General features: G+C 43.5%; 1 protein-coding gene across 2 annotated transcripts; it reads right to left on the bottom strand.

Annotated features, from left to right (window-relative positions):
- Nucleotides 1–1,031: 1,031 nt before the first annotated feature.
- On the bottom strand, nucleotides 1,032–22,498 carry BCL7B (BAF chromatin remodeling complex subunit BCL7B). 2 transcript variants are annotated; one of them, XM_058569011.1, is made up of 6 exons: nucleotides 22,350–22,498; nucleotides 19,249–19,324; nucleotides 5,359–5,455; nucleotides 2,987–3,157; nucleotides 2,342–2,421; nucleotides 1,032–2,081 (listed from the first exon to the last, which is right to left on the bottom strand). In XM_058569011.1, the coding sequence occupies exons 1-6, from the start codon at nucleotides 22,439–22,441 to the stop codon at nucleotides 1,989–1,991; spliced, it is 609 nt and encodes a 202-aa protein (XP_058424994.1). In that variant the 5' UTR covers nucleotides 22,442–22,498; the 3' UTR covers nucleotides 1,032–1,988. The 2 variants fall into 2 exon arrangements, with proteins under 2 accessions (XP_058424994.1, XP_058424995.1); XM_058569012.1 differs by lacking the exon at nucleotides 22,350–22,498 and adding an exon at nucleotides 21,811–22,019.
- Nucleotides 22,499–22,986: the final 488 nt, after the last annotated feature.

Genomic DNA, 22,986 nt, shown 5'->3' with positions numbered 1-22,986 from the left:
CTGGTGCAGCCTCTATGGAAAACAGTATGGAAATTCCTCAAAAAATTAAAAATAGAAATACCTTATGATGCAGCTATCCCACTACTGGGTATTTATCCAAAGAACCTGAAAGCAACAATCCAAAGAGGCTCATGCACCCCTATGTTCATTGCAGCATTATTCACTATAGCCAAGAAGTGGAAGCAACCCAGTGTCCATTGACTGATGACTGGATAAAGAAGATGTGGTGTGCAGGGCCAGGCCCGTGGCGTAGCGGTTAGGTGCGTGTGCTCTGCTGCGGCAGCCCGGGTTTCGCCGGTTCTGATCCCGGGCGCACACTGACGCACTGCTTGTCAGGCCACGCTGTGGCAGCGTCCCACATAAAGTGGAGGAAGATGGGCACGGATGTTAGCTCAGGGCCAGTCTTCCTCACACACACACAAAAAGATGTGGTGTTATATACAATGGAATAGTACTCAGCTATAAAAAGACAAAATCATCCCATTCACAACAACATGGATGGACCTGGAGGATAGTATTCTGTTAACCGAGATACACAAGACAGAGAAAGACAAACACCATATGATTTCACTCATACGTGGAAGATGAACCAACACACAGAGAACAGTTTAGTGGTTACCAGAGGGGAAGGTGGTTGGGGGTTGGGCACAACGGGTGAAGGGACGCATTTACATGGTGACTGACAAACAATAATGTACAACTAAAATCTCACAATGTTATAAACTATTATGATATCAATAAAAGATTAAATAAAGAAAGAAAGAAAGAACTCATGAATGCCTCCTAAGGACCTGGAGCTGTGGAAAACACATCCATTGGTTGCATTCAGAGTACACAGCAATAGAAGTATAGTTTGAACTACATGACAACTTCCAAGGGAGTCTCCAAATCATTTTCATCACAGTCACTCTGTGGTCGTAAGACAATTGGCAGGGCCCAGACCCCAGCGACCTCATAAACACTCAGCCACCACCACCCCCAGCCCCTGCCTCCACAACCTTCAAGAATGAAGCACTAAGATACCAACAAGACATATTTCAAATAGTTTAATTTTAAAAATATTCTATTCAGTGCTAAAATATGTCTCCACTCACTGTTGCCCATTTCCATTTTCTTAAAATTTTGAAACAAAAAATAAAATCACAAAGTTCAATTAAACATGCAGATTTCAAAGAAAAGGGAACTTTCTAGAAAGTCTGAGCTGAAGGAGTACTGTGGGAGATGGGTACTGTTGTCAGAACCTCAAATTCTTGCTGGGGCAGAGTTTGTGGCAGGAGGCAGGGGAGGCTGGAATGAAATGTGTGGGTAAAAACAGGGAAGGTTGCGTGTATGCGTGTGTGTGTGTTGGGGAAGGGGATGGTTACAGCAGGGGACAAAGAACTGTCAGCAGCTAGAGAGCCCACGAGAGGCAGGATAACCTCAAGAATGGGCAGAAGTGCCAGGACAGCAAGAAATTGATATGGACTTTTCTGCCCTCTTGTACAGAAAAGCCCTTCCCTTCCCTCCAAAGTCTCTACCCAGGAATTCTCCAACAGCAGCCTACAGGGCCCCTAGCCCTATGGGTAAGTCCATGACTCTACAATCTCCATTCAAGTTCAAGTAACCCTAGGCACTCTCTTCTCTAGAGGGTGCCTTCCGCATCTCTTTCCTCTTGTAGAAGCGCCAGCAGCTCCATCCAGAGGTTCTGGAGCAGAGACTGCTACCTGGAGGTGACAGTTAAACCTTGGGATGGCTGAATCTCCAGCCTGCTTGGGGTGCAAAAAGGACATTGAGTGCTCCTCTTCCCAAGAGCAAGCAGACACAGGTGCCAGGGACGGGAAGATGATGCTACCACCCAAGTCCTATGTCAGCCTTCCAGCCCAGACGGCTCTTAACGTGCAGGCTCTGGACCACAGTGCTTGCCCTTACCCCAGCAACACAGCACGGCCAGAATCAGAATGCAATAAATAGATGCAGGGGGCCAGGAGGTGAAGGGCACCAGGATGGTGCTAGCTTTCTGACGCTGCCTGCGGCACTGCGGGTTGGTCCACACAGAAGCGTTTCAGGGGTGGGGCGCCTGAGTCTTCCTCTTCCTCACCGATCTAGGAGCAGCCAGAGCATGGAATTATAGGGCCATCCCTCTGAACCAAAACCTCCCCATCCACCCTAATCACAAACTAGAAGCCTAGCCCCAACCTCTCACAGATAACCAAACTTCTTCCCCTACCTTATAACCTGGAGACACCAGTTTCCCTTGGGGCCTCCCCACCCTACTATAGCATATTTGATGCCACAGATCCAATCCACATCAACAGTCCTCACTTTTTTCTTAGAAACTGGGAGACCCAAAGTGCTTCCTTACCTGTGTCTCTAGTGGAACTGGTTCTTCCTTCGTGAGGGTGGGAGGTTCATCGGCAACTTCTGAGGCAGGCAGGGAGGGCTCTGAAAAAGCAGCAAGGTCAGCAGAACTGCGGGGCCTCCTGAGGCGGGAGACTCCTGTGGAATCTCTGCCTCAGGCTGGGGAGCTTTCCTAAGAGCTGTGTGGAGGCGCTTTGGGGAAGAGGCAACATTGGCCAGAGAATCAATACATATTATAAGAAGAAATTCATAGGATCTAACGCAAAGAGCATGAACTCTGAAGTTAGAAGGAATGAAACTGGAGACAGCCAATTCTACCAGTTACCAGCTATGTGATCCTGGACAAGCGATTTAACCTTTCTAACACTGACCCCACCTCCTCATCTGTAAAACGAGATAACAGCTGCCACTTCACAGGGTTTTTGAGAGACATATACCAGGCATCAAATATGAAGACTGCCTTATTCCTTTATTCTGTCAAAGAGGAAAATACAACCATTCCTCAAAATAGCCCAAACTGTTAACGATTGGCTTGAGGCTGCCAGACTCTGAGGCACCTTCTCTAACCTCTTACTCTAAAGAACAGAAGCATCAAGAGCAAAAGGCAAGGCCCCCCAAAGATGCTCATCCTGGGTCAACTGAGACTCACCCTCGAGGATCTCTTGGCCCAGAGTAGGGGGCTGGGAGTCATCTGTGCGGAAGTCAGAGGTGTGTGCTGGGCTCAGGGACTCGCTCTGCTGGGGGCTGGGGCTCGAGTTGGTGCTGCTGTCCACTTTGAGTTGATAGACGTCAGACACAGAACTCTGGTTGCTGTTTTCATCTGAAAACCAAACATGACAAAGGCAACAGCTGAGGTGGTCATTTTCCTTGAGGGTAACTCAGTACAGAGCCATGGGCCTGGTGTCTCCTGAGGCCACCATAGACACAACAGAGTACAATGAGCACTGAAGACGCCCCCTGAACCGAAGGCACGCACTCACGGGGCTTCTACACACTGCAAATATCAACAGACTCTTAAGTTGATTAATTTCAGCATCTTCTATTTCACGACATATATTCTAAGCACAAGATGCAGCCAGAATCTTTAAGTTTATACAACATTTGTATTTCAGGAACGTCAGGATACGCTTATTAATCCCTTCTTTATTACCTACCAATTATAGCTTGGCCCTGGTATTTTCTCACTATCCAGTGGAAGGGAGGGACATAGCTGTGCCTCCCAACCTTTCCCACAACACAAGATGCGTAGAAAATGATAAAATCTGTCTGGTACTCTTGGCCATCTGAAGAAGCGTGGTGTCTGATGGTGGCCACCCTTCAGCTGCCCAGGCTCCACCTGACTGCCTCAAGGATCAAGGGATTCCCACCTGGGAAGCTCTATCTGAAGGCTTAAAGTCACCACCTAAGTCAAAAACATAGGAGTCAACAACTCCTTCCTCTCCCTCACTTCCAGCAGCCAGTCACCAAATCTGATCCATCCTACTGCTCTGACATCACTTGTGTTCATTCCTTCCTCTCCTACTGCCTTGGTTCAGGCCTCACTATCTCTGGCCTGGCCTCCTGCAACAGCCACTAACTGCCCTTCCTCAGTCTCATGTACTCCCAACTGTACTTCACACCACTGCCAGTGATCTTTCTAAATACTTTGATGGTTGCCTGCTGCCTAAAGGATAAATTTTAAACTCCAGTGCTTCTCTGGGCAGGCATGAAATGGCCCTATCACAACCTACAAAGCCCTTTCTGATCTCCAGCCTCTGCCTGCTGTTCTTCCACACACACCCCTGGCTCGAGCCAAGCTGGATCCCAACCTAAAAGGTGCTGCATGCACAGGTGTCTGTTACGAAATGCTCTTTCCAGGCTTCCTGAAAAGCCCCTACACATGCCAACATTCAGCTCAAGCATCACTTCCTCTGCAGAGCCCTGTGTCCCAGGCTCCCTTGGGTGGAAATGACCACCCTCTCTTTTATGCTCCTGTTGTTTCCTGTGCACACCTGCATTTATTAATTTACACACCAGTTTCCTTCCATTATACTCTGCACAGGCAGGCTCTGTGGCTTACTGGTCCTTGAATCTCCCATGCAGTACACAGCACCTGGCACACAGTAGGGGTTCATTAAATGTTCACTGATGAAAAGGATGAGATGGTGGCCAGACTGAGGAAACGAAGCCCCATACCTCTCCCAGAGCCTTATGATTTTGAACACTCCCCACACAGCCGGAGAATCTTTCCCTTGTATTCTCCTTTTTACATCACTCTGAGCTGAGGGTGCTGGGGGAGGTGGAGAGGAGATACTTGCATGCTCCCAGGCTAGTTCCGAAGAGAAAACTGTAAGCCCTTTCCTACAAAGAATACTACCTCCTACACTAAAGTGGAAGTAGCATTTTATTACAAAAGGAATAAAGCTCCGCCACTCACGAGGTCAGGCAAACACTTTTCTTCTCCAAGCATCACTTTCCTTAAATAGGGATGATGATAACTGCCTGGTTTATATCACAGGCTGATGTAAGGATACAAATGAGAAACTGAAGTGCAAGTGCTTCCAGAACAGTAACCACCGTGTCGGTGTGCAAGGCAGTATAAGGACTGCAGCACTGACACAAGCAGGACACTCACTGTGGACTGGTTTAGGAGCGGAAAACTGGTGCTAACAGTGGACAGGCAGACGTCCTAGCTTTGGGTGGCCTCCTCTAAGGCACTATATAAAATATACAGTCTAAAGAAAAGAGCTTCTGATCCAGAAAATCAGGACCTAATATAAGGTCTGTCACTCACTAGTTACACGACTTTAGATCCACAACTTCACCTCTCTGAATCTTAGTTTCCTTAGTGGAAAATGAGGATACCATCATCTATCTTGCAGGGTTATTGTGAGGGTTAAATGAAGACTTATCTGAAGTGCCTAGCAAGGTAACAGCAAAACAGGAGGCACTAAAATGATACATAGAACTATTCTTCTTATTATTAATGTGTTCTTCTAAGTTTTCATTTTCCTGCAAGGAAGACATATGGATGCAACTCACCCTGGAATTCAAGAAGGAGAGAGGAATTGGCTGAGGCATCAGAGGGAAAGCCATTAGGTTCCCGGGCTGCTGAACTGTTCGATTTTGACTTTTCTTTCTAGAAAAGGAAAAAAAAAGAGGAATATGACCGAGCCAAGCAGGAGACTCACAGAGAGGGAGAAGGGTGCTATCTGACACACCACAGAGGTCTGGGTTAGGACTAACGGGAATAACACTAGCAGTTTGAGAATCCAGGACCCAAGGAACAACAGAATCCTGGAAAAGGTGTCCCCAAGCCTCAGTGTCTCTATCTGTCAACCGGACCCCTCCAGCGCTAATATCATGCATCAAAAGTGAGAGGCAGACACATAGCTTCCACTAGAGCTCCCTGTAGTACTCTTCTGCTTTCTGCCCTGATCAGAATGCTCTATCCAACCCTTCACTATGTCAACAGGTGAGAAACACAAAATACTCATTTGAGAAAGATTTCTGTTTTAGTGCCACAGCAGGAAGAAAACAGTGAAAGAAGAGTGGACCTCCGATGGACAAAGGAAGGAGTCACTGTCTATGTAATGCAAGCAGTGACAGGACGAAGGGGTCCCCGCCGGCTCCATGCCTGACCAATCAACCCCATCCATTCAAAATGATCACCCCATGTCCACCTTTGTCTCTAACCTTATCTCCTTCAAGCAGGATGCAGGTTACATATGTGGGGAACCAGAGTGGGAAGGTAAGCACTAGCTTGCAGCAAACAACTCCACGGGAAAGGAAATAATCTAAGCATTTGCAAATGAGAGCAACCCAACAGCCAAAAAGTTTAAATCTGGGTAATCTCAAATTTACTAATTCATACTTTAAATACATGTCTATTTATTGTACATGCATTGAACTAGTATTACAATTTAGTTTTTGTTAATAATGCTCAATCCTACCTCCGCAAAAAAAACTGTACACAATTATGCATGTTTTTCCTTTCATTTTTTTATAAGCAGACATAATTTTAATGTAATTACACTTTACCATTTTACTACATAAACTACACAAACATGATTTTTTTTTTTGCTGAGGAAGACTCACCCTGAGCTAACATCCGTTGCCTATCTTCCTCTTTTTTCTTTTTTTTTTCGCTTGAGGAGGATTCGCCCTGAGCTAACATCTGTGCCAATCTTCCTCTATTTAGTATGTGGGTCACCGCCACAGCATGGCTGATGAGAGGTGTAGGTCCCCACCCGGGATCCAAACCCATGAACCCAGCATGCTGAGCTCACATTACGCTATGGGGCCAGCCCCTAAACATGATTTTTAATAGCTGCATAACATTCCATACACCATAAGTTAGTCAATCACTTATCAACTATTGGACATTTAGCTTTAACTTATTTAGGATTGTGCTTATTTATTGTTAATAGGAATAAAGCCACAATGCTCAACTTCCGCTTTTTCCTGGATTATTTTATTTGGATAAATTCACAAAAAAATATTCCTTCTAGATCAAAAAGTATAAACATTTCTCTTGAAATACACTGTACCTCACTACTCTCTAAAAGGATCATGGCAATATATTTGATGTACTAGTTTCACCAACATTTGGCTTTATCATTATTTTTTTTTGCTCTCTCCTTTATCTTTATTTTAATGATTCTGTGTTCATGTGAAATAGGAATGCACTACAGGAAATTCCAAAAATACAGAAAAAGAAATGAAAATCACCTACACAACCAGAGACAATCTATACAGATATTTGTATGAAAATGGATCATGATGTAGTATTATAACGTGCTACCCCTTCCCCCGTCACCACATTAAAAACATTTTCCTATGCCACTGAGTAACCTTCTACAATTTTTTATAATGGTTACAAAGCTTCACAAGATACAGATACACGATAACTTAATGAATTCTCTACAATAAGATCTTTACTTTGCTTGCAATTTATAAATACAACGAACAATACTGTAAAGTTCAACACCATAGATGTACCTTGCACACATCATGATTCTCTCCTGAAGGAAAGTCCTAGAGATAAAACTTCTAGATCAAAGGGATAAATATTTTGAAAGCTTTCCTTTCCCTCTCAGCTTTATTAAGGTATACTTGACAAATAAAACTGTAAGATACTTAAAGTGTATTAAAGTGTATATCACGGTGATTTGATATATGAATACATTGTGAAAGGATTGCCACTAGTCAATCAACATCTCTATCACTGAAAGCTTTTAAATATACATATACGATCCACTTGACTTGTATAAAGTTCGTGCCAATTTACTCTCCCATCAGCAGCGTTCCACTCTCTTGTATCCTTCACATTTTTTTCCTTATCAATTTGATTATCATTTTCCGTTTTTCCTTATCTAACAAGTCTATACTGGTACCTTAGAAGATGGCACACTACCATAGACCACTGCAAGGTAGATAAACTGATGGACCTCAGGGCCCAGCTCAGAAATCAACACAAACATTGTGAGAAGCCCTTGGAAGAGACAAAGGGAGCTGAGTCCTGGGCAGGGAGAATTTGAAATAGGAAAGGGCCAGGAAGTTATTATACGAGAAGTAGGTTGAGGGAGACTTTCAAGCAGTGTCCTTCCCCCACATATACACACTACCCAAGAGATTTAACTGCCCGACCTTTGGCCCTTATGGGTAATGGCATCAGGGCTGCATGAAAAATAAGGGGTGCCTCTAGAGCCCCCCTAACTTTCACCTATCAGCTCCTTGGGCTTGGCAACGACAAGGAAGGGTGGCTGCTCCCAGATAAAGGTAGCACATGTAAGATTGGTACTAGGGAATTCCCTGGGAGGCAGGGGAGGATGGGAGAGGGGAAAAGGGAAAAGCTGAACCTTGAGGCTAACCCCATCCCCTAAATCATTTAGAGAAGGGAAAACCAGAGTTTAGGCTTACATCCTCCCTTCAGTTATCTATTACTAGCCAAGGCAGCTCGGAGTCCCAAGGCAATAAAAGATGAGTGCACAGAAAAAACTAACCAGACACTGGAGGAAAACTAGCACCATGAAAGACAATAAACAGAACAAGCTAAATCAGAAGAAGTAGACTAATGAAACAGAGGAATTTAAATAAGACATGCTAAGTATTCTCAGAAAGATAAAGATGATAGTGGAAAGATGTTTTGAAAGAAGAACCAAATAAGGAAATTTGGTATGAATAATATAGTTGTTCAAAACAAAAACTGAGTGAGTTTAGTAGTAGAAATAGATACAGCTGAAGAAACGATTAATGAGCAAAAACTAGGTTGAGAAATCAGAATACATGAGGAAAGGATAAAGAGATGAAACAAATGAGAAAAAAGTTAAGAAATAAAGAAGCTAGATGTGAACATCACAGGATACTCTTACAGAAGTTCTAGGAGATCAAAGATAGAGAAGAAATTCTAAAAGTTTCCAGGAACACAAGAGGATCACCTATAAAGAATCAAGAATTAGACTGACAGCAGATTTCTCAACAGCAACACCAGAAGTGCAACAGTTGAGTAACAGTTTCAAAATGCTGAAAGAAAATAATTTTGAACCTAGAATTTCATATACAGGTAAAATGACTAAACATGAAAGTAAAACAAAGATATTTTCAGAAATAAAAAGATATTTTCAGAAAGTTTTCTCCACAAAAGCCCTCTTTTATTTATTTATTTATTTATTTTCCCCCCCAAAGCCCCAGTAGATAGTTGTATGTCATAGCTGCACGTCCTTCTAGTTGCTGTGTGTGGGACGCGGCCTCAGCATGGCCAGAGAAGCAGTGAGTCGGTACGCGCCCGGGATCCAAACCCGGGCCGTCAGCAGCGGAGCGCGCGTACTTAACCGCTAAGCCACGGGGCCAGCCCCACAAAAGCCCTCTTTGACAAAACTCTTGAGGGATGTATTCAAACAAGAAGAGAAATGAATCAAAGAGAAAGCAATAATAAATAGGTACAAAGGATTAGTAAATGATTAGTAATGTTTACTTTGTCTAATTAAGCAATGACTAAAACACAATATACCTGTAACTAGTGAAACTCTGATCTGAAACTCCAGTCAAAAGTAAGGACAAGGTAAGGATGGAAGAGGGGAGGGGTGGAGACCAGAGGTAGTTAAAATGTGTTATGGGTGTTGTCAGGTTCAGAGGGAAAACACACAGATTTGGATAAGCTTTATACATTGACAGGTAAAAATAATATGTGTAAGTTTTATTAAGTTAGAGGTAGCCAATAGAAAAATAAAAATAGAATGTAGAACTTTCAAATCAACAGAAGAAAATCTGTCTAGTCATCATGAGGTGAAGAGAGAGAAAAAAAGAAAGTGTATTATGGCAGAAATCCTTGTCTACACTAATAAAATTTTTAGGTGGTCACATTTTCCCAACCTTCCTGGCCACTAGATGTGCCACAAGCTACTATAAGCACACATAGTGAGTGTATATGTCCTGAGGTGACTTTTAGGAAACTCCTTAAATTCCTGAAAATACCATTTGCCCGTCCTTCCACTCCTCCTGCTGCCTGGAACCTGAATGCGTTGAATGAATGGCTCGATCTTGGAATACAAGGTTAAAACGAAGCAGAGGGGAGGGGATTCAGAAAAAAGAAAAAACGGAGCAAAAGAATGAGGACCTGTTATTTAATGAGCATAGAGTTTTAGTTTTGCAAGATGAAGAGTTCTAGAGATTGGTTGCACAACTATGTCAATGTATCTAAAACCACTGCACCGTACACCTAAAAAATGGTTAAGATGGTAAATTTTATGGTGTATGTATTTTACCACAATTAAAAATAAAGTATGGGCCGGCCGCGTGGCTTAGCGGTTAGGCGCACGCGCTGTGCTGCTGGCGACCCGGGTTCACACCCCGGGTGCGCACCGACGCACCGCTTCTCTGGCCACGCTGAGGCCGCGTCCCACATACACCAACTAGAAGGATGTGCAGCTATGACATACAACTATCTACTGGGGCTTTGGGGGAAAATAAATAAATAAAATTAAAAATAAATAAATAAATAAATAAAGTAAAATGGGGGCCATCCTGGTGGCACAGTGGTTAAATTCGGTGGCCGAGGGTTTGTGGTTTCGGATCCCAGGCGCGGACATAGGCACCGCTTACCAAGCCACGCTGTGGCGGCGTCCAATATAAAGTGGAGGAAGATGGGAACAGATGTTAGCCCAGGGCCAATATCCCTGGAGGGATTGGCAATGGATGTTTGCTCAGGGCTAATCTTCCTCGCTAAAAAAAAAAGGAAAGAAAAATAAAGTAAAATGAATAGAGTCATTACTCTCTAAAAAATTTTTAAAAAAGGAGCAGACAGTTGGAAGAAACCTGGGTCTCTTGGAGCAGAACCACCACACCAGCCCTGGACTGTATATTTGTGCTCCTCTAAGAAAAACAACAAAATAAACTTCTTTCTTAAACCACTGCTATTTTGAGTTTTCTGTCACCCACAGCTAAACCTAATTCTAATATGCCCAATCAGCAGAGAATGTGAAAAAAGGGGCCAAATAGAATTATAACACATATCAGTCAAATATAAATCAAAAGATAACAAGGTAGAAATTCTAAGACCAGAAAACAGAATTTGAGGTGGAAAAGGGTTAGACATAAGGGACAGAGAGACATCATATACTGGTAAAAGGAATGACAGGTCAAGATGATCTAACAATCACGACAGAAACATACACACATCAAAAACAGAGTCAACGACATAAAGTGACAACTGACTCACCAGCCAGGAAGGAGCAAACAAACCAACAATTTCACACACCCCTCTCAGAAATATATAGAACAAACATACAAAAAATAAGCCAAGACATAGAAGATTTGGATAGCATAATAAATGCTTCAATTGTTCCATTTCACACCTAGAGAGTACATACGTATATTTTATTTGTGAGGAAGATCAGCCCTGAGCTAACATCCATGCCAATCCTTCTCTTTTTGCTGAGGAAGACTGGCCCTGGGCTAACATCTGTGACTATCTTCCTCCACTTTATATGGGACGCCGCCACAGCATGGCCTGACAAGTGGTGCATCAGTGCCCGCCCGGGATCTGAACCCAGGCCGCCAGCAGCAGAGCGTGTGCACTTAACTTAACCGCTATGCCACGGGGCCAGCCCCGAGAGTATATTTGTTTTAATCACAAGTGAATGTTCCAAAAATCAATCATGTATCAGGTCACAAGAAAAGTCCCAATAATCCCAAAGAACTAACATCTTACCAATTCAATGAAATCAGAACACACCTATTTTATAAGGATAGCTAAAAAACCCTCACATATCTAGAAACTAAAAATCATTCTATTAAATAACCTTTGGGTAAAACAGGAAACCAAAGAGGAACTTATGAAAAACTTAGAGCTGATGACATTGTCAATGACATTTTGACACTCATACTTCTCAAAATTTATGGGAGACTACTAAAGAAGTGAAAAGTATTTTAAAAAAAGAAAAACTAGAAAAAAAAGAGCTAACTGTTCAATACAAGAAGCTAGGGGGGCCCAGCCTCGTGGCTTAGCGGTCAAGTGCGCGCTCCGCTACTGGTGACCCAGGTTCAGATCTCGGGCGTGCACCGACGCACCGCTTCTCTGGCCATGCTGAGGCCGCGTCCCACATACAGCAACTAGAAGGATGTGCAGCTATGACATACAGCTATCTACTAGGGCTCTGGGGGAAAAAAAAAAAAAAGGAGGAGGATTGGCAATAGATGTTAGCTCAGAGCCGGTCTTCCTCAGCAAAAAGAGGAGGAGTAGCGTGGATGTTAGCTCAGGGCTGATCTTCCTCACAACAACAACAAAAAAAAAAAGAAGCTAGGAAAACAACAGAGTAAACCCAATAAAACAAAAAAAAAAGGAAATAATGGTAAACACTAATGAAACAGAGAACAAACAAAAGATTAACAAAATTACAAGATGATTTTAGGAGAGGCAACAAGACGGATCATATTACGGAAAAAAACTGCAAATAACAAAGGTGAAAAAGGCAAAATAACTACCAATATAATGGGGACTTTAAAGTACAAAAGAATCTGATAAGTATCTCTACACCAGCACATGTGGAAACTCTGATCAGTGCTCTTCAGCAGGGGTGCTGCTGGCATTTTGGACAGGCCAATTAACTCTTCACTGCACAGGCCTGAATCACGCACTAACAAAAGTTTAGCATCACTGGCCAACCAAAAAATGCCCTGCCTCACTTCTAAACACTCTTCGGGAGGTGGGGAAAGGGGCAAGACCCAGCACTGCCCTCTATTAAAGAACAAATGGCCTATTTGAAATGGATAAATTTCTGGAAAATATATAAAACAGCAAAGTAAGTACCAAAAAAGAGAAAACCTAAATACATCAATCACCATTAAAGCAACTATACCCCGCCCCCACAAAGGCCCAGAAAGTACTAAAAGTGAGTTCTATTAAACTGTCTCATTTTATTTTTTTTAAATTATTTGTTTATTGCAGTAACATTGGTTTACAACATTGTATAAATTTCAGGTGTACATCATTATACTTCTATTTCTGCATAGATTACATCATGTTCACCACCCAAATACTAATTACAACCCATCACCACACACATGTGCCAAATTATCCCTTTCGCCCTCCTCCCTCTCCCCCTCCCTTCTGGTAACCAGCAATCCAATCTCTGTCTCTATGTGTTTGTTTATTGTTGTTATTATCTACTACTTAATGAAGGAAATCATACGGTATTTGACCTTCTCCCTCTGACATTTCACTTTGCATAATACCCTCAATGTCCATCCATGTTGTCACAAATGGCTGGATTTCATTGTTTCTTATGGCTGAGTAGTATTCCATTGTGTATATATACCACATCTTCTTTATCCATTCGTCCCTCAATGGGCACTTAGGTTGCTTCCAAGTCTTGGCTATTGTGAATAACGCTGCAATGAACACAGGGGTGCATGTATCTTTACACATTGGTGTTTTCAAGTTCTTTGGATAAATACCCAGCAGTGGAATAGCTGGATCATATGGTAGTTCTATCCTTGATTTTTTGAGGAATCTCCATACTGTTTTCCATAGTGGCTGCACCAGTTCGCACTCCAACCAGCAGCGTATGAGAGTTCCCTTCTCTCCACACTCTCTCCAACACATTGTTTCCTGTCTTGTTAATTAGCCATTCTGACGGGCATGAGGTGATATCTCATTGTAGTTTTGATTTGCATTTCCCTCATAGTTAATGATTTTGAACATCTTTTCATGTGTCTGTTGGCCATCTGTATATCTTCTTTGGAGAAATGTCTGTCCAGGTCTTTTGCCCATTTTTTAATTGGGTTGTTAGTTTTTTTGTTGTTGAGATGCATGAGTTCTTTATATATTTTAGAGATTAACCCCTTATCAGATGTATGGTTTGCAAATATCTTCTCCCAATTGTTAGGTTGTCTTTTCGTTTTGTTGATGGTTTCCTTTGCTGTGCAGAAGCTTTTTAGTTTGATGTAGTCCCATTTGTTTATTTTTTCTATTGTTTCTCTTGCCCGGTCAGACATGGTGCTTGAAAATATGTTGCTAAGACCGATGTCGAAGAGCGCACTGCCTATGTTTTCTTCTAGAAGTTTCATAGTTTCAGGTCTTACATTCAAGTCTTTAATCCATCTGGAGTTAATTTTTGTGTATGGTGTAAGGTAAGGGTCTATTTTCATTTTTTTGCATATGGCTATCCAGTTTTCCCAACACCATTTGTTGAAGAGACTTTCTTTTCTCCATTGTATGTTCTTGGCTCCTTTGTCAAAGATTAGCTGTCCATAGATGTGTGGGTTTATTTCTGGGCTTTCGATTCTATTCCACTGATCTGTGTGTCTGTTTTTGTACCAGTACCATGCTGTTTTGGTTACTATAGCTTTGTAGTATATTTTGAAATCAGGGAGTGTGATACCTCTAGCTTTGTTCTTTTTTCTCAGGATTCCTTTAGCTATTCGGGGTCTTTTGTTGTTCCATGTAAATTTTAGGATTCTTTGTTCTATTTCTGTGAAAAACGTTGTTGGAACTTTGATAGGGATTGCATTGAATCTACAGATTGCTTTAGGAAGTATGGACATCTTAACTATGTTAATTCTTCCAATCCAAGAGCACGGAATATCCTTCCATTTCTTTGCGTCTTCTTCAATTTCTTTTAGCATTCTGGTGGATTCTTTAGGGTTTTCTATATATAAAATCATGTCATCTGCAAATAGTGACAGTTTCACTTCTTCCTTTCCAATTTGGATCCCTTTTATTTCTTTCTCTTGCCTGATTGCTCTGGCTAGGACTTCCAGTACTATGTTAAATAGGAGTGGGGACAGTGGGCATCCTTGTCTGGTTCCTGTTCTTAGAGGGATAGCTTTCAGTTTTTCACCATTGAGGATGATATTAGCTGTGGGTTTGTCATATATAAACTGTCTCATTTTAAACAAGTTGTTCTAGAAATCAAAAAAGAAGGGAAATTGTCTAATTTGTTTTAGGAGGCTGGTGTAATCTTAATACCAAAACAAGGTCAAGATAGCAGAAGAAAAGAAAATGACAGAGGCCAACCCAGTGGCGTAGCCATTAAGTTCGAGCGTTCCGCTTCGGTGGCCCGGGGTTCGCCCATTTGGATCCTGGGTGCGGACCTACTCACCGCTCATCAAGCCAAGCTGAGGCAGCATCCCATATAGAAGAGCTACAACTCTACAACTATGATACACAACTATGTACTGGGGCTTTGGGGAAGGGAGAAAAAAAAAAAGAGGAAGACTGGCAACAGATGTTAGCGCAGGGCCAATCTTCCTCAAAAAAAAAAAAAAGAAAGAAAGAAAATTCCAGAGCAATTTTACTTAAGAACCAGATGCAAATATCTTAAATGAAATATTTGTGAATTGAATGCAACATTGTATAAAAAAGAAACCCCCCAAACCCAAGCATATCCAAGTAGAATTTGTCTTAGGAAAGAAAGAACAGTTCAACATCAGAAACTTTATTCATATAATTCACTATATTAATAAATAATAGATTAGAGGAGGAAAATCACATGAACATTTCAGTACACACAGGAAAAACAGCTGGATAAAGTCCAACATCTACTCATAAAATTTAATAAATCTTAGAAAATAAAAAAAAGGGAACTTTTCATTTTGATAAAGGCTATCTTCCCAAAAGCCTACAGCAAGAGAGAAAACTCACCCTACTTAACATTAAGCCATACTAAGAACTGATAGTAAATAAAAGTCACTCCAGTGCAAGTACCGATAAAATAATAACAAAACAGAATAGAGAGCTCAAAAACAGATATAGATAGGAATACCAGCATATAATAGAGATGACATCACAAGTCAGTGGAGAAAGGACAGATTACATTTAATAAACAATATTAGGGGAAATGGCTCACTGTATGAAGGAAGATTAAAATTAGATCCATATTTCCACTATGGAAAAAAAAAACAAGAAACCTAAATGGATTAAAGATCTAAATGTGAAAGTTAAAACTGAAAAGCTAACAGAAGATACAGAAGTTCTTTATGACCATGGAACGGAGAATAATTTAGAAATGAGACTCAAAAAGTAAAAACTGTAAGGAAAAAATTGATTAATTTGACACAAAAAATGAAAAGACACTATTATGACAACTTCAGATAGGCGACATGTCAGACAAAGACATCTGCCATGTACAAAACTGACCTGCCTTTTATATATCTACAACATCAATCAAAGAAACCATGCAAATCAGAAAAGTAAAGACAGGAAACACACTACAAAAATGAGCAAAATATGAGAAATCAGAGAAGAGGAAATAGGAAAAGAAATCTGAAGAGATAAAATTATCAAGCTCACTAGTAATCAGAGAAATGCACGATAAACGAGATACCACTTCACATTCATCAGACTGGCAGGAGTTAGGAATTAGACGTTAGGTAATATCAACGCTGGTGAAGATGTGGGAGATGAACTCTCCAGCACTACTGGAGAAGTGTACTAACTACAGGGGTGCAGCCGTCCTGGAGAGAGATCTGGCAGCATTTAGTAAAAACAATTATGTATGTATACCCTATAACAGAGCAATCCTACTCCTGGCCATCCAACTCAGAGAAAACCTCCCACAAGTCCTCAAGGAGAATGGTTTAAGGGATGTCTGTAGCAGTCATTGGTGCTAGCAAAAGCTGGAGGCAACACATAGAAACAGACCCATATATGGACACCTGAAATGTGACGAAGGTGGTTCTACAGAGCAGGAGAAAAAGAACAGTCTTTTCAATAAATGATGCTGGCACAAATGCATGTCCACGTGGAAAAAAATGAAATAGGGCCCCTTAGTTCAAAATACACAAAAATCAACTCCAGGTGTGTTATAAATAGGAAAAAAATACAAAGCCTGTAGAATATTATATGGAAGAATATCTTTGAGGCCTCAAAGAAGGAAAAGATTTGTCAAGACATTTAAAAGCACTAATTATAAAGAGGGCCGGCCCCATGGCTTAGCGGTTAAGTGCTTGCGCTCCGCTGCTGGCGGGCCGGGTTCGGATCCTGGGCGCGCACCGATGCACCGCTTCTCCGGCCATGCTGAGGCCGTGTCCCACATATAGCAACTAGAAGGATGTGCAACGATGACATACAACTATCTTCTGGAGCTTTGGGGAAAAAAAGGAGGAGGATTGGCAATAGATGTTAGCTCAGAGCCCGTCTTCCTCAGCAAAAAGAGGAGGATTAGCATGGATGTTAGCTCAGGGCTGATCTTCCTCACAAAAATAAATACATAAATAAAAGTACTAATTATAAAGAAAAAGATTAATTATTTTGCCTACATTAAAATTTAAAACTTCTGTTACTCAAGGCAGCATAAAGAGAGTGCAAAGCCAAGCCACAGAATGGCAAAAGATACGGACAGTATATAATCAATAAAGGATCTGTGTCCAGAACAGAGAGAATTCCTACAAGTCATAAGAAAAAGACTACAACCAAATAGACTTAAACAGGCACTTCCTAAAAGAGGAAATCCAAAAGGCTAATAAATATTGAAAACGTGCTCAATCTCATTAGTAATTATGTAATTAGCCATCAAATTAAAACCACAGTGAGGTATCTTTACAGGTAAGTCTAACAATGCCAACTGCTGATGAGGACTTGGAGCAATGAGAACTCATATTTCTGGTGGAAATATAAATTGGTACAATCACTCTTGCAAATAGTTTAGCATTAGCTAGGATAGGGCAAAATACACATACCCTAAGACCCAACAATTCCACTCCTAGGAATACATCCTGGGAAAACTCAAGCACATATTGACCTATATACTGAATAAGAATGTTCACAGGACCACTGGTCCTATTACCTCAAACTGGAAACCCCAACATTCATCTATGCGAGAATCAGAAAGATCAATTATGGTATAGTCCTGTAATAAAATTCCATACAGCAATGAAAAGGCACAAATAGCTTCAAAGACAATCTGGATGAATTTTACAAACGTAATGTTGAGCGAAAGAAGCAAGACACACAAACATAGATACTTCATGACACTGTTTACATAAAGTTACAAGTGTTTACAAATGACCAGGGAAGTGGTAAGGAAAGCAAAAGCAGGACAGTGATTTCCTCCAGAGGGGAGGCAGGGGATGCTGAGAAGAGTCCAACAGAGGCCTCTGGGAGAGTTGGCAACGCTCAATTTTTTCACCTGGGTGGTTTCTACAAGGGTATTAGCTTTATAATTATTCATTATACTGTACCCTTATGTTTTACATACTTTTCTGTATGTGTTTTATATTTGAGATTTTTTTAAACTGTTAAGGGAAAAAAATGGAGACAATCTGGGTGTTTATCACCCAGGGAATGTGTAGATAAATGTGGTCACTGCAGATAAAAGAATACAATGCAAGAGTCAAAAGTTAACAATTCTATTTACAATTACAGAAACATGGAGAGTTCTCAAAAACAATGTGGAACAAAAGAGAAGAAATGGAGGTTTATAGGACAAGCTATAGATAGATGTAAATTTTTTAAAAATACAATTATGAAACAATGCTATGTATTTTTCAAGAATACACAGGTGTCCAAATAAACCGACGGAAGACGAATTAGAAAGGAATATATAGGGCCGGCCCCGTGGCTTAGTGGTTAAGTGCGTGCGCTCCGCTGCTGGCGGCCCGGGTTCAGATCCCGGGCGCGCACCGACGCACCGCTTCTCCGGCCATGCTGAGGCCGCGTCCCACATACAGCAACTAGAAGGATGTGCAGCTGACATACAACTATCTACTGGGGCTTTGGTGGAAAAATAAATAAATAAATAAAATTATTAGAAAGGAATATATACTTATAAAACATATAACACACTACAGCGGGTAGCTAATTGGATAAGGGCAGGAGTCAGCAAACTTTTTCTTACAGGGCCAGATAATAAATATTTCAGGCTTTGCTGGCCATTAGATCTTACGGCAACTACTCAACTCTGCCATTATAACTCAAAAGCAGCCACAGACAATAAGGAAACCCAAGGGCATAGCTGTGTTCCATAAAACCATACTGACAAAATTGCAGGGAGCAGGGAGGCCTGGGCTGTAGTTTGCCAAGCCCTAGAAAAGGGGAATGGGTGAAGGAAAGGGAATAAAGGGGAAAATAATAAAGTAAGAGAAGCTTTGCGTGGGCCAATGACAGAGGGTGCCTTCAAGTAGCTTCAACTCAATTCTGGGGAAATAAATTCCGTTATAATTAAGAGGCAATGAGGGCCAGCCCCGTGGCTTAGCAGTTAAGTGCTGGCGCTCCGATGCTGGCGGCCCGGGTTCGCACTGACGCACCGCTTCTCCGGCCATGCTGAGGCCGTGTCCCACATACAGCAACTAGAAGGATGTGTAGCTATGACATACAACTATCTACTGGGGCTTTGGGGGAAAAAATAAATAAATAAAATTATACTTAAAAGGCAATGAAAGAAAGAAAGGAAACGGTACCTTTTTGTTGTTTTGATTTTCTTCCACACTTACCTCCTTGCTGTCTGTCACAGGAACCCACTTAAATATCCTAAGGGATGTGTCACCCACAGTCACCCACTTTTTCTCCCTAAAAGAGAGACACTTCTTAGAACTGACAAACAATAAAATCAATTTTCTGTTCATAACTTGCGCTTTTCTACTTCTTAGCAGATCACTCAATCTTAAATGCCTTCTAAACTTACTCTCCATCAAATTATACCTTACCTTTCAGTACAAAATCACCCCTTCAAGAAAGACTTCTCTATCAAGTTCCTTTGGCTCTGAGCCCTCTTCTCGCCACCTTTCCTCATGGACAGCGTACCAAAGCCTTTTCCTCATAGACCACACCAAGACAGAGTACCAGCAGTTTCAAACTCAGGTATCTACCTGGCCAGCATTTATTTCCTAAAAATTAATTCAATTCCATTGATACTTATAAAGCCCTATAATACAGGGCCCTGCAGGAGATAAAGGATGTATAAGACATGGTCCCTACCTTGGGAGTCATAAGAATGAAAAAGGTAGGTAAGGAAACCATTGTAACACACGAAGGTGGCAAGGAAGTTGAGAAGGCTGCAAGACAGAGTAAGACTAGGATATCCCATGGAAAGGAGAACTCCTATGACTCCCGTGAACTCTGGGTTGAAACACGATTCCATTTAAAAATAATCAAATTCTATTTAAAAATAATCACAGGAGCAGGACAAGATGCTTGCAGCTAACAGAACCGAGCCTTACACTGGCTTCAGGAAGAGGTGAAGGCTGGGCCATGGAAAGACTGGTTTAAGGTTTTACTTCACAGAGAAAGTTACTTTTGAGATAAGCCTTAAAAAAATGGGCAGTTTTTTCCCCCAGGCACATAACCGGGAAAAGACAAGGGAAGTAGATTATGGACAAGCAGAGTTGGGGAGAATGAAATATGATTTCTGAAAGTTTCATGTCTAAATTTGAGGTTATAAAAAAGCAAAAAAAAAAAGTAACCGCTGGTACTGTTGCTATTGATGATGCTGTTCAGCAAATGATGACTTCACGGAAATGCAGAGACTGTGATGTAACACAAAGAAAAATGAACTAAAGACTCAGGAAACTGGAATTAATTCCTGGACAAGCCACCCCATTTCCCCATTTATTCAACAAATATTTAATATACAAGACCCTATGCTAGGCCCTGGGCACACAGAGAACAAGATGAGCGGTCCCTACCCTCACAGAGCCTGCATTCCAGTTGGAATCAGACATCAAACTCCTCACTTCACAGTCAGACACAGATCAAAGTGCGATTTTTGCAGGTTAAAAAGTCAAATATAGGGGCCGGCCCCGTGCCTTAGCAGTTAAGTGCGTGCGCTCCGCTACTGGTGGCCCGGGCTCGGATCCCAGGCGCGCACCAACGCACCCCTCATCTGGCCATGCTGAGGCCGTGTCCCACATACAGCAACTAGAAGGACGTGCAACTATGACATACAACTATCTACTGGGGCTTTGGGGAGAAAAAGGGAAAAAAAGGAGGAGGATTGGCAACAGATGTTAGCTCAGGGCCCATCTTCCCCAGCAAAAAGAGGAGAATTAGCATGGATGTTAGCTCAGGGCTGATCTTCCTCACAAAAAACAAACAAACAAACAAAAGTCAAATATAGGAAATGTCTTGATTCAACCTAATACAATTGTGGAAAGTTCTATGAAGGGGATCTGATTTAGACTGGGGATCTTGAAAGGTGTCCTTGAGGAAGCAACTTTTGAACAGAACTACGAGTTAACTATGCAAGGGGGAGGTGAGGGTAGAGGAAGGATGCTAGGCAGCAGAACAGTAGTGTGGCTCCCACTGAAAGATGGGAGCATCATGGCCAGCATCCTGGGAAAGAGGGCAGTTTGAGCCAGGTCAGTGAGGCAGGAAGGACTGTCTTTGGTCTTTACCCTAAGAGCAAGAAGAGGTCACTGAAGCATTATTTCCTAAGCAGAGGAGTGCTATGATAAGATTTACACTTGAGAAAAATGAAGTCACTCTGAGTGTGACAAGATGAATGGACTGGGGAATGAGCAAGAGCTGAAGCAGGGAGATCATCAGGAGGCTGGTACAGAGTCCCGGTGAGAGAGGATGCTCATCTGGCCTAGGCTGCTGCTGGGGGCAGAGCCGGCCAGAAGAGACAGCTGTGCTGAGTCTCAGGTTTCACAAAAAACCCAAGAGGATTAGATTTGGAGAGGAAAATCATTAATTATTTAACTAATATTTGAGTCCCAACTATAGGAAGCCCTTAGAGAGATAAGGAACTTGGTCTTGTGGGGAAACGCACATCAAGCCTAAGGTAACGATGCCCCTAAAAGGGGTGGAGGGCTTGGGGTGGGAGGGTTTGGGGAAGGCTTCCTGGAGGGTGGTAACATCTACCCAAGGCTTTAAAATCAGTAGTAGTAATCGGCTAGAGAAAGGCAGCGAAGAAGCTGGCGCAAACAGTCGGCTGTGCAAGTCTAATGTGATAACGCATCGGAGTTCCTGGTACAAAACAGGCGGACAACCGGCGCCGGCAATGAACGTTACAGGAGCCGTTTCCGAACCAAGTAGGGGTCCACTCCTCCACTCACAGCTCCATGACACCAAGAGAAGATGACTCCCAGCGCTCCGGGTGCGGGCCAGCGCCAGGGGAAGACAGGGTTGATTCCTACGACCACGCCTGCTCCGGTGGCAGGTAGGTTTACCGAAAACCTCTCCCCAAACTCAGCCCAGTTCCTACGTAGAGCGCTCGGCACAGCCGACGGGAGACACTCAGAGACCGTCAGCTACTACGTGGGACAGCTCGAAACGCAGACGGCTCCGGAGGCCGGCGGGCGGGCGCGCGGACGCAGCCGGCGCCGCGGCGCGCACGAGAGCGCGGAAGCCCGCAGTTCCCCCCGGCGACGCGAGCCCGCGGGCAGGTGGGCGGGCCCGAGCCGGGCGGCCCACCGATTGGTCGCGGCCAGCACGCCCTCTGACCTCACGCCGACGCGAGCTGCACCCTCCTGCCGCCCTCTCCGGCTCCCCCTCCCCCAGCGCCGGCCGGCTGGCTCCCACCCCGCCCGCCAGGCCGGCGCTCCTCTGGGCCTGGCCTGCGCCTCCCGCAGCACCTCCGGCCCCGGCCCCTCACCATTTCCGCACTTTCTCGATGGCCGCCATCACCTTCTTGATGTCGTCCTTGGCCCGGCTGCGGGTCTCGGCCCGGCCCGACCGGCCCGACATGGCGGCGGCGGAGCAGCGGGGGCCGGGGCACTCCTCCCCAGAGGTGAAATCGCCCGCCTCACGCGCCGCCGCCCGCCCGCCGCAGCAGCGTCACCGCGGCCGTCGCCCCCTCCGTGCGCGCGTGCGCGAGGAAGCGCGCGCACCCTCCCGCCCCTTGGGGCTCGAGGCCTCAGCGCGCCTGCGCGCCCCGCCCGGGGCGGCCCTCCTTTGGCGCCACCGGAGTCCCCTCGGCCGGCACGCTGGCCCCGGTGCGGCGAGAGCGGGCGGCACGTGCTGTAGGCAGGGCGAAGTGCGAGGCGCTGCACGGTCCCGGGCCCTTTCCCAGGGCATTTGTAGGTCGGCACCTTCCCCCCACCCCCAGGGCAGCTGCCATAACGTAGTTTATGGACTTGACCCTAATGGGACCACGGTTCTGCGCCATCCTGCCCTGCTGCCTGTCCTGTCCAACACCCTAGCTCCCCGGACAATACCGCAGTGCTCCAACCACAGAATTTCACACGTTTCTTCAATACACCTCTGGGCCTTTGCACACACCTGTTCCCCAC

Source organism: Diceros bicornis, chromosome 26, assembly GCF_020826845.1.
Source record: "Diceros bicornis minor isolate mBicDic1 chromosome 26, mDicBic1.mat.cur, whole genome shotgun sequence".
In the NCBI taxonomy this organism is placed as follows: Eukaryota; Metazoa; Chordata; class Mammalia; order Perissodactyla; family Rhinocerotidae; genus Diceros; species Diceros bicornis.
Note: the sequence above shows the minus strand (reverse complement) of the source record. Positions and strands in the feature narration are given on the sequence as shown.

Excerpts from the sequence above, each read along its gene's own strand:
- BCL7B (XM_058569011.1), bottom strand. The coding sequence starts at position 22,441 with ATGTCGGGCCGGTCGGGCCGGGCCGAGACCCGCAGCCGGGCCAAGGAC. Across the intron at positions 5,456-19,248 it reads CTGTGACAGACAGCAAGGAG|AAAGAAAAGTCAAAATCGAA; the intron begins GTAAGTGTGGAA and ends TTCCTTTTCTAG. Across the intron at positions 2,082-2,341 it reads CAGTTCCACTAGAGACACAG|ATCGGTGAGGAAGAGGAAGA; the intron begins GTAAGGAAGCAC and ends GGCTGCTCCTAG.